Here is a 17,812-nt window from a genome sequence, read left to right on the forward strand (position 1 = left end):
CCTCTGAACAGCATAATACACACCTCAGCTGCTGCAGAATCTCATAATACACACCTCAGCTGCTGCAGAATCTCATAATACACACCTCAGCTGCTGCAGAACCTCATAATACACACCTCAGCTGCTACAGAATCTCATAATACACACCTCAGCTGCTGCAGAATCTCATAATACACACCTCAGCTGCTGCAGAACATCATAATACACACCTCAGCTGCTGCAGAATCTCATAATACACCTCAGCTGCTGCAGAATCTCATAATACACACCTCAGCTGCTGCAGAACAGCATAATACACACCTCAGCTGCTGCAGAACAGCATAATACACCTCAGCTGCTGCAGAATCTCATAATACACACATCACCTGCCTCTGAACACCATAATACACACCTCAGCTGCTGCAGAATCTCATAATACACACCTCAGCTGCTGCAGAATCTCATAATACACCTCAGCTGCTGCATAGCCTCATACTACATACCTCAGCTGCTGCAGAACAGCATAATACACAGCTCAGCTGCTGCAGAATCTCATAATACACAGCTCAGCTGCTGCAGAATCTCATAATACACACCTCAGCTGCTGCAGAATCTCATAATACACACCTCAGCTGCTGCAGGATCTCATAATACACACCTCAGCTGCTGCAGGATCTCATAATACACACCTCAGCTGCTGCAGAATCTCATAATACACACCTCAGCTGCTGCAGAATCTCATAATACACACCTCAGCTGCTGCAGAATCTCATAATACAAACCTCAGCTGCTGCAGAATCTCATAATACACACCTCAGCTGCTGCAGAACATCATAATACACACCTCAGCTGCTGCAGAATCTCATAATACACCTCAGCTGCTGCAGAATCTCATAATACACCTCAGCTGCTGCAGAATCTCATAATACACACCTCAGCTGCTGCAGAATCTCATAATACACACCTCAGCTGCTGCAGAACAGCATAATACACACCTCAGCTGCTGCAGAACAGCATAATACACCTCAGCTGCTGCAGAATCTCATAATACACCTCAGCTGCTGCAGGATCTCATAATACACACATCACCTGCCTCTGAACACCATAATACACACCTCAGCTGCTGCAGAATCTCATAATACACACCTCAGCTGCTGCAGAATCTCATAATACACCTCAGCTGCTGCATAGCCTCATACTACATACCTCAGCTGCTGCAGAACAGCATAATACACAGCTCAGCTGCTGCAGAATCTCATAATACACACCTCAGCTGCTGCAGAATCTCATAATACACACCTCAGCTGCTGCAGAATCTCATAATACACCTCAGCTGCTGCAGGATCTCATAATACACACCTCAGGTGCTGCAGAATCTCATAATACACACCTCAGCTGCTGCAGAATCTCATAATACACACCTCAGCTGCTGCAGAATCTCATAATACACACCTCAGCTGCTGCAGAACCTCATAATACACACCTCAGCTACTGCAGAACCTCATAATACACACCTCAGCTGCTGCAGAATCTCAATACACACCTCAGCTGCTGCAGAATCTCATAATACACCTCAGCTGCTGCAGGATCTCATAATACACACCTCAGCTGCTGCAGAATCTCATAATACACACCTCAGCTGCTGCAGAATCTCATAATACACACCTCAGCTGCTGCAGAATCTCATAATACACACCTCAGCTGCTGCAGAACCTCATAATACACACCTCAGCTGCTGCAGAATCTCATAATACACACCTCATCTGCTGCAGAATCTCATAATACACACCTCATCTGCTGCAGAATCTCATAATACACACCTCAGCTGCTGCAGAATCTCATAATACACACCTCAGCTGCTGCAGAATCTCATAATACACACCTCAGCTGCTGCAGAATCTCATAATACACACCTCAGCTGCTGCAGAACAGCATAATACACACCTCAGCTGCTGCAGAACAGCATAATATACCTCAGCTGCTGCAGAATCTCATAATACACCTCAGCTGCTGCAGAATCTCATAATACACACCTCAGCTGCTGCAGAGTCTCATAATACACACCTCAGCTGCTGCAGAATCTCATAATACACACCTCAGCTGCTGCAGAATCTCACAATACACACCTCACCTGCCTCTGAACACCATAATACACACCTCAACTGCTGCAGAATCTCATAATACACACATCACCTGCCTCTGAACAGCATAATACACACCTCAACTGCTGCAGAATCTCATAATACACACATCAGCTGCTGCAGAATCTCATAATACACACCTCAGCTGTTGCAGAATCTCATAATACACACCTCAGCTGCTGCAGAATCTCATAATACACACCTCAGCTGCTGCAGAATCTCATAATACACACCTCAGCTGCTGCAGAATCTCACAATACACACCTCAGCTGCCTCTGAACACCATAATACACACCTCAACTGCTGCAGAATCTCATAATACACACATCAGCTGCTGCAGAATCTCATAATACACACCTCAGCTGCTGCAGAATCTCATAATACACCTCAGCTGCTGCAGGATCTCATAATACACACCTCAGCTGCTGCAGAATCTCATAATACACACCTCAGCTGCTGCAGAATCTCATAATACACACCTCAGCTGCTGCAGAATCTCATAATACACACCTCAGCTGCTGCAGAACCTCATAATACACACCTCAGCTGCTGCAGAATCTCATAATACATACCTCAGCTGCTGCAGAATCTCATAATACACACCTCAGCTGCTGCAGAATCTCATAATACACACCTCAGCTGCTGCAGAACAGCATAATACACACCTCAGCTGCTGCAGAACAGCATAACATACCTCAGCTGCTGCAGAATCTCATAATACACCTCAGCTGCTGCAGAATCTCATAATACACACCTCAGCTGCTGCAGAATCTCATAATACACACCTCAGCTGCTGCAGAATCTCATAATACACACCTCAGCTGCTGCAGAATCTCACAATACACACCTCACCTGCCTCTGAACACCATAATACACACCTCAACTGCTGCAGAATCTCATAATACACACATCAGCTGCTGCAGAATCTCATAATACACACCTCAGCTGCTGCAGAATCTCATAACACACACCTCAGCTGCTGCAGAATCTCATAATACACACCTCAGCTACTGCAGAATCTCATAATACACACCTCAGCTGCTGCAGAATCTCACAATACACACCTCAGCTGCCTCTGAACACCATAATACACACCTCAACTGCTGCAGAATCTCATAATACACACATCAGCTGCTGCAGAATCTCATAATACACACCTCAGCTGCTGCAGAATCTCATAATACACACCTCAGCTGCTGCAGAATCTCACAATACACACCTCAGCTGCCTCTGAACACCATAATACACACCTCAACTGCTGCAGAATCTCATAATACACACATCAGCTGCTGCAGAATCTCATAATACACACCTCAGCTGCTGCAGAATCTCATAATACACCTCAGCTGCTGCAGGATCTCATAATACACACCTCAGCTGCTGCAGAATCTCATAATACACACCTCAGCTGCTGCAGAATCTCATAATACACACCTCATCTGCTGCAGAATCTCATAATACACACCTCAGCTGCTGCAGAACCTCATAATACACACCTCAGCTGCTGCAGAATCTCATAATACATACCTCAGCTGCTGCAGAATCTCATAATACACACCTCAGCTGCTGCAGAATCTCATAATACACACCTCAGCTGCTGCAGAACAGCATAATACACACCTCAGCTGCTGCAGAACAGCATAATATACCTCAGCTGCTGCAGAATCTCATAATACACCTCAGCTGCTGCAGAATCTCATAATACACACCTCAGCTGCTGCAGAATCTCATAATACACACCTCAGCTGCTGCAGAATCTCATAATACACACCTCAGCTGCTGCAGAATCTCACAATACACACCTCACCTGCCTCTGAACACCATAATACACACCTCAACTGCTGCAGAATCTCATAATACACACATCAGCTGCTGCAGAATCTCATAATACACACCTCAGCTGCTGCAGAATCTCATAATACACACCTCAGCTGCTGCAGAATCTCATAATACACACCTCAGCTGCTGCAGAATCTCATAATACACACCTCAGCTGCTGCAGAATCTCACAATACACACCTCAGCTGCCTCTGAACACCATAATACACACCTCAACTGCTGCAGAATCTCATAATACACACATCAGCTGCTGCAGAATCTCATAATACACACCTCAGCTGCTGCAGAATCTCACAATACACACCTCAGCTGCTGCAGAATCTCACAATACACACCTCAGCTGCCTCTGAACACCATAATACACACCTCAGCTGCTGCAGAATCTCACAATACACACCTCAGCTGCTGCAGAATCTCACAATACACACCTCAGCTGCCTCTGAACACCATAATACACACCTCAGCTGCTGCAGAATCTCATAATACACACCTCAGCTGCCTCTGAACACCATAATACACACCTCAACTGCTGCAGAATCTCATAATACACACATCAGCTGCTGCAGAATCTCAGAATACACACCTCAGCTGCTGCAGAATCTCACAATACACACCTCAGCTGCTGCAGAATCTCACAATACACACCTCAGCTGCCTCTGAACACCATAATACACACCTCAGCTGCTGCAGAATCTCACAATACACACCTCAGCTGCTGCAGAATCTCACAATACACACCTCAGCTGCCTCTGAACACCATAATACACACCTCAGCTGCTGCAGAATCTCACAATACACACCTCAGCTGCCTCTGAACACCATAATACACACCTCAACTGCTGCAGAATCTCATAATACACACATCACCTGCCTCTGAACACCATAATACACACCTCAACTGCTGCAGAATCTCATAATACACACCTCAGCTGCTGCAGAATCTCATAATACACCTCAGCTGCTGCAGAATCTCATAATACACCTCAGCTGCTGCAGAATCTCATAATACACACCTCAGCTGCTGCAGAATCTCATAATACACACCTCAGCTGCTGCAGAACAGCATAATACACACCTCAGCTGCTGCAGAACAGCATAATACACCTCAGCTGCTGCAGAATCTCATAATACACCTCAGCTGCTGCAGGATCTCATAATACACACATCACCTGCCTCTGAACACCATAATACACACCTCAGCTGCTGCAGAATCTCATAATACACACCTCAGCTGCTGCAGAATCTCATAATACACCTCAGCTGCTGCATAGCCTCATACTACATACCTCAGCTGCTGCAGAACAGCATAATACACAGCTCAGCTGCTGCAGAATCTCATAATACACACCTCAGCTGCTGCAGAATCTCATAATACACACCTCAGCTGCTGCAGAATGTCATAATACACCTCAGCTGCTGCAGGATCTCATAATACACACCTCAGGTGCTGCAGAATCTCATAATACACACCTCAGGTGCTGCAGAATCTCATAATACACACCTCAGCTGCTGCAGAATCTCATAATACACACCTCAGCTGCTGCAGAATCTCATAATACACACCTCAGCTGCTGCAGAATCTCATAATACACACCTCAGCTGCTGCAGAACCTCATAATACACACCTCAGCTGCTGCAGAACCTCATAATACACACCTCAGCTGCTGCAGAATCTCATAATACACACCTCAGCTGCTGCAGGATCTCATAATACACACCTCAGCTGCTGCAGAATCTCATAATACACACCTCAGCTGCTGCAGAATCTCATAATACACACCTCAGCTGCTGCAGAATCTCATAATACACACCTCAGCTGCTGCAGAACCTCATAATACACACCTCAGCTGCTGCAGAATCTCATAATACACACCTCATCTGCTGCAGAATCTCATAATACACACCTCAGCTGCTGCAGAATCTCATAATACACACCTCAGCTGCTGCAGAACAGCATAATACACACCTCAGCTGCTGCAGAACAGCATAATATACCTCAGCTGCTGCAGAATCTCATAATACACCTCAGCTGCTGCAGAATCTCATAATACACACCTCAGCTGCTGCAGAATCTCATAATACACACCTCAGCTGCTGCAGAATCTCATAATACACACCTCAGCTGCTGCAGAATCTCATAATACACACCTCAGCTGCTGCAGAATCTCACAATACACACCTCACCTGCCTCTGAACACCATAATACACACCTCAACTGCTGCAGAATCTCATAATACACACATCACCTGCCTCTGAACAGCATAATACACACCTCAGCTGCTGCAGAATCTCATAATACACACCTCAGCTGCTGCAGAATCTCATAATACACACCTCAGCTGCTGCAGAACCTCATAATACACACCTCAGCTGCTACAGAATCTCATAATACACACCTCAGCTGCTGCAGAATCTCATAATACACACCTCAGCTGCTGCAGAACATCATAATACACACCTCAGCTGCTGCAGAATCTCATAATACACCTCAGCTGCTGCAGAATCTCATAATACACACCTCAGCTGCTGCAGAACAGCATAATACACACCTCAGCTGCTGCAGAACAGCATAATACACCTCAGCTGCTGCAGAATCTCATAATACACACATCACCTGCCTCTGAACACCATAATACACACCTCAGCTGCTGCAGAATCTCATAATACACACCTCAGCTGCTGCAGAATCTCATAATACACCTCAGCTGCTGCATAGCCTCGTACTACATACCTCAGCTGCTGCAGAACAGCATAATACACAGCTCAGCTGCTGCAGAATCTCATAATACACAGCTCAGCTGCTGCAGAATCTCATAATACACACCTCAGCTGCTGCAGAATCTCATAATACACACCTCAGCTGCTGCAGGATCTCATAATACACACCTCAGCTGCTGCAGGATCTCATAATACACACCTCAGCTGCTGCAGAATCTCATAATACACACCTCAGCTGCTGCAGAATCTCATAATACACACCTCAGCTGCTGCAGAATCTCATAATACACACCTCAGCTGCTGCAGAATCTCATAATACACACCTCAGCTGCTGCAGAACATCATAATACACACCTCAGCTGCTGCAGAATCTCATAATACACCTCAGCTGCTGCAGAATCTCATAATACACACATCACCTGCCTCTGAACACCATAATACACACCTCAGCTGCTGCAGAATCTCATAATACACACCTCAGCTGCTGCAGAATCTCATAATACACCTCAGCTGCTGCATAGCCTCATACTACATACCTCAGCTGCTGCAGAACAGCATAATACACAGCTCAGCTGCTGCAGAATCTCATAATACACACCTCAGCTGCTGCAGAATCTCATAATACACCTCAGCTGCTGCAGGATCTCATAATACACACCTCAGGTGCTGCAGAATCTCATAATACACACCTCAGCTGCTGCAGAATCTCATAATACACACCTCAGCTGCTGCAGAATCTCATAATACACACCTCAGCTGCTGCAGAACCTCATAATACACACCTCAGCTACTGCAGAACCTCATAATACACACCTCAGCTGCTGCAGAATCTCATAATACACACCTCAGCTGCTGCAGAATCTCATAATACACCTCAGCTGCTGCAGGATCTCATAATACACACCTCAGCTGCTGCAGAATCTCATAATACACACCTCAGCTGCTGCAGAATCTCATAATACACACCTCAGCTGCTGCAGAATCTCATAATACACACCTCAGCTGCTGCAGAACCTCATAATACACACCTCAGCTGCTGCAGAATCTCATAATACACACCTCATCTGCTGCAGAATCTCATAATACACACCTCAGCTGCTGCAGAATCTCATAATACACACCTCAGCTGCTGCAGAATCTCATAATACACACCTCAGCTGCTGCAGAATCTCATAATACACACCTCAGCTGCTGCAGAACAGCATAATACACACCTCAGCTGCTGCAGAACAGCATAATATACCTCAGCTGCTGCAGAATCTCATAATACACCTCAGCTGCTGCAGAATCTCATAATACACACCTCAGCTGCTGCAGAATCTCATAATACACACCTCAGCTGCTGCAGAATCTCATAATACACACCTCAGCTGCTGCAGAATCTCACAATACACACCTCACCTGCCTCTGAACACCATAATACACACCTCAACTGCTGCAGAATCTCATAATACACACATCAGCTGCTGCAGAATCTCATAATACACACCTCAGCTGCTGCAGAATCTCATAATACACACCTCAGCTGCTGCAGAATCTCATAATACACACCTCAGCTGCTGCAGAATCTCATAATACACACCTCAGCTGCTGCAGAATCTCACAATACACACCTCAGCTGCCTCTGAACACCATAATACACACCTCAACTGCTGCAGAATCTCATAATACACACATCAGCTGCTGCAGAATCTCATAATACACACCTCAGCTGCTGCAGAATCTCATAATACACACCTCAGCTGCTGCAGAATCTCACAATACACACCTCAGCTGCCTCTGAACACCATAATACACACCTCAACTGCTGCAGAATCTCATAATACACACATCAGCTGCTGCAGAATCTCATAATACACACCTCAGCTGCTGCAGAATCTCATAATACACCTCAGCTGCTGCAGGATCTCATAATACACACCTCAGCTGCTGCAGAATCTCATAATACACACCTCAGCTGCTGCAGAATCTCATAATACACACCTCAGCTGCTGCAGAATCTCATAATACACACCTCAGCTGCTGCAGAACCTCATAATACACACCTCAGCTGCTGCAGAATCTCATAATACATACCTCAGCTGCTGCAGAATCTCATAATACACACCTCAGCTGCTGCAGAATCTCATAATACACACCTCAGCTGCTGCAGAACAGCATAATACACACCTCAGCTGCTGCAGAACAGCATAATATACCTCAGCTGCTGCAGAATCTCATAATACACCTCAGCTGCTGCAGAATCTCATAATACACACCTCAGCTGCTGCAGAATCTCATAATACACACCTCAGCTGCTGCAGAATCTCATAATACACACCTCAGCTGCTGCAGAATCTCACAATACACACCTCACCTGCCTCTGAACACCATAATACACACCTCAACTGCTGCAGAATCTCATAATACACACATCAGCTGCTGCAGAATCTCATAATACACACCTCAGCTGCTGCAGAATCTCATAATACACACCTCAGCTGCTGCAGAATCTCATAATACACACCTCAGCTGCTGCAGAATCTCACAATACACACCTCAGCTGCCTCTGAACACCATAATACACACCTCAGCTGCTGCAGAATCTCACAATACACACCTCAGCTGCTGCAGAATCTCACAATACACACCTCAGCTGCCTCTGAACACCATAATACACACCTCAGCTGCTGCAGAATCTCACAATACACACCTCAGCTGCCTCTGAACACCATAATACACACCTCACCTGCCTCTGAACACCATAATACACACCTCAGCTGCTGCAGAATCTCACAATACACACCTCAGCTGCCTCTGAACACCATAATACACACCTCACCTGCCTCTGAACAGCATAATACACACCTCAGCTGCTGCAGAATCTCATAATACACACCTCAGCTGCTGCAGAATCTCATAATACACACCTCAGCTGCTCCACATGGCATTGTATATCTGGTGACAGATTCAGTATCAGACTTCATTAGGGAATGTATATCAATGTGGTTCAGGGCATCACTTTAGATTGTATTAATGTAGAGGCATACAATATATACCCCACTCCAAACATATTCCAATGTTAAAGGTGCTATATGCAGTATTTAGTGGATATAATAAACATTAGTAAATATAAGAGATCATTTATCGTATATTACTTTTGTTACTTGGTGGTGGTTTAATATATTTTGTCATTTGCTGTGCTAATTTCTAATTATCTACAGGTTGCAAATGTGACTGACTATGGAGCCTTTATTAAAATACCAGGTAGCAGAAAGCAAGGTAAGAAAGGCCTGTCCAGCTATACCCTTTTCTTAACCAGTTGTAAGATTAAAAACCCTGGATATTTATCACATATTTTTTTTCAACTTGCCAGGTCTTGTTCACAGAACACATATGTCATCTGCTCAAGTTGAGCGTCCTTCTGAAGTAGTAGATATTGGAGAGAAAGTGTGGGTGAAAGTCATTGGCCGTGAGGTACAACACTAGAATTTATGCGTTAAACTGCACAACTACTGACTCTGTTTGTCAGGGCGTTTTACCATAGACTGGCTGCTCTCCAGATGCCTCTATGGGCAAGGTGCATAGGTTGATTTTCTAAGTACACTTTTCTAGTACTTCTGTTTCTATTTCTTTATTCATCCAAACAAAATGGCAGATGAAGCTTTGTTTATGCTCGAAAAAGGCTGCTTGCGCTCCGAAACATTGCTTTTATGATGCATTTTGGATGAAGGGATAGAATCATCTCTCTGGTGCCTTGGAAATGATTTGTCTCTGCATTTTCTGGTAACTTGGTGAAAAGTTGCCCCAAGGAAGCACAGAGCCTGTGGAGTGATGCAAAGGGAACTACCATTACGGACACTACTATCAGTTAGGTAGGGATCTGGATCCTGAGACCTTCCACCGATCGCTCAAACCCCCCCATGATGTGCATAGCTCCTGCTTGAGCATATACACAGAGTGGAGTACAGATACAATAGAAAGCATAGACTTTCTACTGAATCCATAGGATGTATATACACCTGTTGCGTTTTTGTCATGTTTTTCCTGCGCAGTTTTATCACAAAACCTGAAGGGTTTCCCGATGCCAGCAAAGTGAATGAGATTCCTGAAGTCTCATGCACACCTTGTTTATTTTTCCTTGTAGATTTAAATCTGCAGAATATCAATTCTTTAAGTGTTTAAGGCTATGCGCCCACGATGCAGAAATGCTCCGGATTTTTCCTGAGCGTTTCTGCATCTCCCTGGCAGAAAAAACGCATGCGGATTGCACATGCGGATTGCGCATGCGGATTGCGCATGCGGATTGTACATGCGGATTGTACATGGGTTTTCCTGCCAGGGACAAGCGGATGTGAAGCGTTCATCACTTGCATTTCCGCATGCGGGTTGACAAGCGCCTTCCAGGCGATTTTAGCATCACTTGGAAAGTGCTTGACAACTTGGTCACACTATATAAATCCATGCAAACGGCATGGATTTATACAGTGTGACCGTAAAGAATGGTAAAAAATAAATCTATACTTACCTTCTGATGGCTCCTGGTATCCTTGTCTCGGCTTGCCGGCAGCTCGCTGTAGACTAAAGGACTGGCTGACGTCAGCGGTCGCGTGACCCGTCACATGACTAAATGACGTCAGCGCAGGTCCTTTAGTCTACCATGAGCTGCCGGCAAGCTAAGACAAGGACACCGCGGGCCATCAGAAGGTAAGTATAATATTTATTTTTTATTTTATTCTTTTTTTTTACAGGTACTATGGTACCTGGGTCTGGAGGAGAGTCTCCTGTCCTCCACACCCGGGTACCATCCATACATTGAAACGCATGAAATCCACATGTACAGATCCAGTGATGCGGATTACATGCGGTCCAATGCAAGTCAATGGCGGTGAAAACCCTGCGTTTACGCAAAATTATTGGTAGTGCTGCGGATTTTTCCGCATCGGGAATTTCCGCAGCATGTGCACAGCACATGCTGATTATCATTGGGGAACATTGCAGACCTTCTACCTAGCGTTTTTTAAGTGTTTCTGCAGCGGAATTTCCGCTGTGGAAACGCTTAAAAAACGCATAGTGGGCACACAGCCTTACTGCAGATTTCACCCATAATAATGAGTAGGGAAAAGTCTGCATCAAAAACGTGTTAAAAATGCAGCAAAAACGCACCTATTTTACTCTGCATTTTTCCTGCCAAGAGTGTGCACATACGGTCCATACTCGGCTGTGTGTGCGTCCAAGCACTGCCTGAATAAACTGACAGTTACCCTTTGAGTAAATGTGATGAGCTGCAGTATATTGCTGCTTATTCAGATGGAAACAATTAGGAGGGCATGGCCCTGGCAATGATAGGATATCACTAATACAGTCTTGTTGAAGTCCCTCAGAAGTATAATGATAATAGAGCTTTTTTTGGCAGAGATGTTGCTCATCTTTGTGTTTTTGCAACGAACAAAACTTCATAAAATATGCAGGATCACAGCATATGAGGGTTAAAAGAATTGTCTTTTTATTTAATCAGTACAATTGCACTATGCTTGCAAAAACAAACCACTTTACAATTTACTTGTTATGAAATATCCCCTCCATTCTTAAAGGGGTTTTCCGGTCACTCTGTGTGACTGCAGACTTATGAATCCCCCCAGCGCATGCACTGCGGAGATTCACCGGTTTCTGAGCCAGGACCGGAGGGTATGGTATGCGTTTCATATATCTGTGCTCCTCTAATGTTACAGAGGCTAAGATGCCTTTACTTGCATCATTGGAGAGTACACAGTTTAGTAACCAGAGGCACAATGCTGCCAGTCCGAACTATCATTGCAGCAGGAGTACACTGTCCGCGACAAGTAGGAAGCTGGGAGGGAGGGGATCAGGACGTAGCTGCACCAGAAAATGAAGCAGTCTCATTTAGTAATTGATGGGGTTTGGAGTGTTTCCGAATGACAAGTGTTTGTACTCTTGTTTCAGGTAAAGGATGGGAAACAAAAAATCTCCTTATCTATGAAAGTTGTGCACCAGGGAACTGGAAAGGATTTAGATACCAATAATGTGGTGCTGGAGTAAGTGGTGTCAAAGTCAGAAATCTTTACCTTTTTACATGTGTTGTTTCCATTAACGCTGTTTGCTCTATTCAGGCAGGATGAGAGAAAAAGGCGAGAGTTTAGAGACTACAGCAAACAGAAAATTACACTGGAGGCCGTGTTGAACACTGTGTGTAAGAAGTGCGGTTGTAAAGGTAGGACATGCACATTTAACATACCATTGAGACCAGGTATAATCTTATTTTAAAATGCATTATTCTAGTCAGTGGGACTATTAATTAGAAGTGAAACCTGTTGTTATAACTGCACTGTGTAATTACATATTCACACTGTGGCTATAAACAGACAAAACCAAGAATAAAACAATGGGCAGCTATCCTGCAGTAAGTACCGTATTTTTCGGACTATAAGACGCACTGGATCATAAGACGCACCTAGGTTTTAGAGGAGGAAAATAGAAAAAAAATGTACGCAATAAATGTGGCCATGATGCCCTGTTAAGGGGGAGGGGGTCAGCTGCTGACACTGTTATAGGGGTAATGTCCCCCAATTCTGTCAATATCCCCCATCCTGGTATATATGGCCCCCTCCTTCCTGTTATACATGGCCCTCATCCCCATCCTGATATGCATGGCACCCCAATCCACCATCCTGGTATGCATGGCACCCCAATCCCCCATCCTGGTATGCATGGCACCCCTCATCCCTCTTCTTGGTATGTATGGCACCCTTCATCCTGGTATGTATGGTCCCGTCCCCCCCTCACACCCATCCTCGTAGAAATGGCACCTTCATCCCTCTTCCTGGTATGTATGGCACCTTCATTCCTCTTCCTGGTATGTATGACACTCTTCATTCCTGTATGTATGGCACCCTTCATACCTGTATGTATGGCCCCCCCTCATCCCTCTATGTATGGCTCCCCTCCTCCCTCTTCCTGGTATGTATGGCACCCTTCATCCCTGTGTGTATAGCCCCCCTCATCCTGGTATGCTTGGAACCCCCTGATCCCCGTCGCACTGCACAGAAAAAATAAATAATTATACTCCCCTCCTCTCTCTTCCCGCGCTGTGTGCCGCTCTGTGCCGGAATAGTCACTGCTCCCCACGCCGTGTGTGCGTGGGGAGCAATGACCATTTATTCTCCCTAAAAGAGCGCACACTGTAGCCGCAGCGTGGCTCCTGCTGCGTTCTGTGGTCAGCGTGCCCGCAATTAAAGTCCATGAATATTCACCACTCCCATGGGATGAGGGGGGCCATACATATGAGGGGGGCCATACATACAGGGATGAAGGGTGCCATACATGCCATGAGCCGTGCTGCAGGCACAGTGTGCCGACTATTTAAGGAAATGAATATTCACTGCTCACCCATGCCCATGGGCATCTGGAGCAGTGAATATTAATTTTCTTTAGTAGTGGGCACAGTGTAGACTGCAGCAGGCGGCTGCTGCCTCCTGTGCCTCGCTACTCTGCCGCTGTCGCTTTCCACACATCCCCCACCACCCACAGCCACATTATTTATGTATATTGGACTATAAGACTCACCCCCCACTTTCCTCCAAAATTTTGAAGGAAAAAAGTGCTTCTTATAGTCCGAAAAATATGGTAAATATTAATAATACATGTAAATAACATGGGGTACTTACACCATATACAGTGGAGAAAAAAGTATTTAGTCAGCCGCCAATTGTGCAAGTTCTCCCACTTAAAAAGATGAGATAGGCCTGTAATTGACATCATAGGTAGACCTCAACTATGAGAGACAAAATGAGAAAACAAATCCTGAAAATCACATTGTCTGATTTGGAAAGAAATTTTTTTCAAATTTTGGTGGAAAATAAGTATTTGGTCAATTACAAAAGTTCATCTCAATACTTTGTTATATATTCTTTGTTGGCAATGACAGAGGTCAAATGTTTCTGTAAGTCTTCACAAGGTTGGCACACACTGTTGCTGGTATGTTGGCCCATTCCTCCATGCAGATCTCCTCTAGAACAGTGATGTTTTGGGGCTGCCGCTGGGCAACACGGACTTTCGACTCCCTCCAAAGGTTTTCTATAGGGTTTAGATCTGGAGACTGGCTAGGCCACTCCAGGACCTTGAAATGCTTCTTACGAAGCCACTCCTTCATTACCCTGGCGGTGTACTTGGGATCATTGTCATGCTGAAAGACCCAGCCACGTTTCATCTTCAATGCCCTTGCTGATGGAAGGAGGTTTGCACTCAAAATCTCATGATACATGGCCCTATTCATTCTTTCATGTACACGGATCAGTCATCCTGGTCACTTGCCAGAGAAACGGCCCCAAAGCATGATGTTGCCACCCCCATTCTTCACAGTTGGTATGGTGTTCTTTGGATGCAACTCTGCATTCTTTCTCCTCCAAACACGACAAGTTGTGTTTCTACCAAACGGTTCCACTTTGGTTTCATCTGACATATGACATTCTCCCAATACTCTTCTGGATCATCCAAATGCTCTATATCAAACTTCAGATGGGCCCGGTGAAGCTGTTAATCACAGCCTCACTGCGCAGGTGGCCGTACATATACAAGTGCGCCTGCGCCCTACAATATCAGCGCTTGCTGGGAGCAGGATTTAAATACATGGGCGGTGCCAACAGTGAGTGAATGTTGCTCCCGCCCATGACTGAATATGACAAGCACGCCCCTATGACTGAAAATACAGGTAGGATCTAAGTATATTAAACGTTATGAAATCATTACAACTGCACCAATTTTCATGAAAACAGCTTGTTAGTGATGCACATTGCATCACTAACAATGCTATTGGGGCAGTCTAGAGGGCAGCTAGGACGTGACAGGTTCCCTTTAAAGGGGTTGTCCGGTCAAAAGTGAAAAGTCTGCAGTCACTCTGTGTGACTGCAGAATTATGAATCCTCGCAGCGCAGGCACTGTGCACTGCTAGGATTCGCCGGTATAAGACCCGATAACGGAGGATATGTATGTGTTAGGCCACGGCCCCAATATCAGTATTTGGTCAGTGTTTTTTCTCAGGAGTGGGAGACCAAACCAGGAGTGGGTGATAAATGCAGAATTGGTGACTTGTTTTTATTATACCTTTTCTCTGATTGTTCCTCACCTGGTTTTGGCTCCCACTTCTGAGAAAAAATACTGACCGAATACTGACCAAATACTGATATTGGGGCCTTGCCCTTATGGAGGTTATCTCTTCGGTTTACAGAATAAAGTTCACCACTCTTCCTCACAATCGTTTCTTTTTATCTCGCCTTCCCGGGTCTCCCAGCTTAAGATCTAGTTTCGACCAGGCAATAACTTCCCTGCTTCAAGCAGGGCTAATTGTAAGTGTCCCCACTTCAGAGCACTTCACAGGGTTTTATTCAAACCTATTCGGTTATCCCCAAAAAAGGTGGCTCGGTGCGGCTTATTTTAGATTTAAGGCACCTGAACAGTTGGGTTCGGCTTCATCACTTCAAGATTGAGTCATGCCGGTCTGTGGTCGCATCCATGGAAACCAGAGAGTTTCTTTCTTCAGTAGATATCCGAGATGCTTATCTGCAAATGCCAATTTTTCCGGCCCATCAGTGATTTCTTTGCCTTGTAGTCAATCAGGATCACTATCAATTCAGGGCTCTCCCATTCGGGCTGGCCACTGCTCCCAAAGTATTTACCAAGGTCCTGTCCCCAGTTATGGCATTACTACGATCCAAGGGAATAATTGTTTTCCCCTATCTGGACAACATTCTTGTCAAAGTGCCATCCTTTGCACAAAATCTTGAGATCCTACAGATCGTGCTTCTTACTCTGTCCTGTTGACAATGCAACCGAATCGCTCCAAAGTCTGTTTTAGTTCCAACACAGCAGCTACCGTTTCTGGGAATGGTTCTCGACACAGTATTTCTTTCAGAGGAGAGGAGATGATCTCTTCAGTCTTCAATCAGAATTTTAAAACAACCAGGCAGACATTCTCTTCTTTTTTGCATGAGGGTCCTGAGAAAGATGTTCGAGGCGTTACCGTTTGCTCAACTTCGGTCAAAGTCTCTATAGAACATGCTTTTAGCCTCTTTGGACAGATCAATACAGTCCCTGGATCGGCCTATTCATCTCCCTCTTCACTGCCGCCATACTCTCAGGTGGTGGTTAACGCCACCCGTTAACTTGAGGTCATTGTTTTTGTCCCATTCAGTGGCAAGTACTCAAAACGGATGCCAACCTATCTGGCTGGGGAGCAATTTTCCGTTACTTGACAATCCAAAGGGTTTGCAGCATGCAGGAGAAACTTCTCCCAATCAACATGTTGGAGCTCAGAGCTATCCGTCTGGCTCTTTTACATTTGCAGCACTTACTCCAGGGGTTGCGGATCAGAGTTCAATTCGACCGTGTTACGGCTGTGGCCTATGTCAATCACCAAGGGGGCAACCGAAGCCCATCGGCCATGGCGGAAGTCGCAGGGATACTGGAGTGGGCAGAGGACAAGGTTCATATACCAGCGGTAGACAACTGGGAGGCCGACTTTTTAAGTTGCTAGCAGCTACCCACAGGAGAGTGGGCTCTTCACCCAGAAGTGTTCAGGCCGATCTGATGGCAGTGGGGTACGCACAATGCAGATCTATTGGCATCCAGACTGAATCAAAAGGTACCCAGATTTGTAACAATGTCCCAGGACCCAGGCGATTGCAGTCGACGCCCTGGTAATCTCTTGTTCCCAGTTCACTCTGCCTTACCTCTTTCCACCTTTACCGTTTCTTCCCAAACTTCTCAAGAAGATCAGGGTGTTCCAGTCATTCTCATTGCTCAAGATTGGCCTCGGGGGGCCTGGTATTCGGATGTGGTCAGTCTCTTGATGGACGTCCCAGACACTCTTCCAAAGCCTGTCAGGCTCCTCTGGTCCCTTGAGATCTGAATCTTGTTTTGGAGGCTCCGCCTTTTGAGCCAATCAGAGAGATCTCTGCGCTATTTCTTTCTTACAAGGTAGTTTTCCTTATAGCCATCCCTTCTATTAGGATGGTCCCAGAGCTTGCAGCTCTGTCTTGTCGTGCCCCTTACCTTATTTTTCATCAGGATGAGGTAGTGTTGAGGCTAGTTCCGTCTTTTCTCCCGAAGGTGGTTTAGAGTTTTCACCTTAATATAGATAT

General features: G+C 45.4%; 1 protein-coding gene across 3 annotated transcripts in view; it reads left to right on the forward strand.

Annotated features, from left to right (window-relative positions):
* The window catches only part of ZCCHC17 (zinc finger CCHC-type containing 17), a 107,180-nt gene that overhangs the window by 78,773 nt on the left and 10,595 nt on the right, over positions 1 to 17,812 (forward strand). For all 3 annotated transcript variants that reach the window (XM_073666504.1, XM_073666505.1, XM_073666506.1), the window contains 4 exons: positions 9,881 to 9,938; positions 10,033 to 10,133; positions 12,621 to 12,712; positions 12,788 to 12,888. In XM_073666504.1, the coding sequence (XP_073522605.1) occupies positions 9,881 to 9,938; positions 10,033 to 10,133; positions 12,621 to 12,712; positions 12,788 to 12,888 (352 nt within the window). The remainder of the gene's footprint in view (positions 1 to 9,880; positions 9,939 to 10,032; positions 10,134 to 12,620; positions 12,713 to 12,787; positions 12,889 to 17,812) is intronic.

Source organism: Phyllobates terribilis, unplaced genomic scaffold (genome assembly GCF_046119375.1).
Source record: "Phyllobates terribilis strain yellow unplaced genomic scaffold, ASM4611937v1 Scaffold_2__4_contigs__length_985480577, whole genome shotgun sequence".
Classification (NCBI taxonomy): domain Eukaryota; kingdom Metazoa; phylum Chordata; class Amphibia; order Anura; family Dendrobatidae; genus Phyllobates; species Phyllobates terribilis.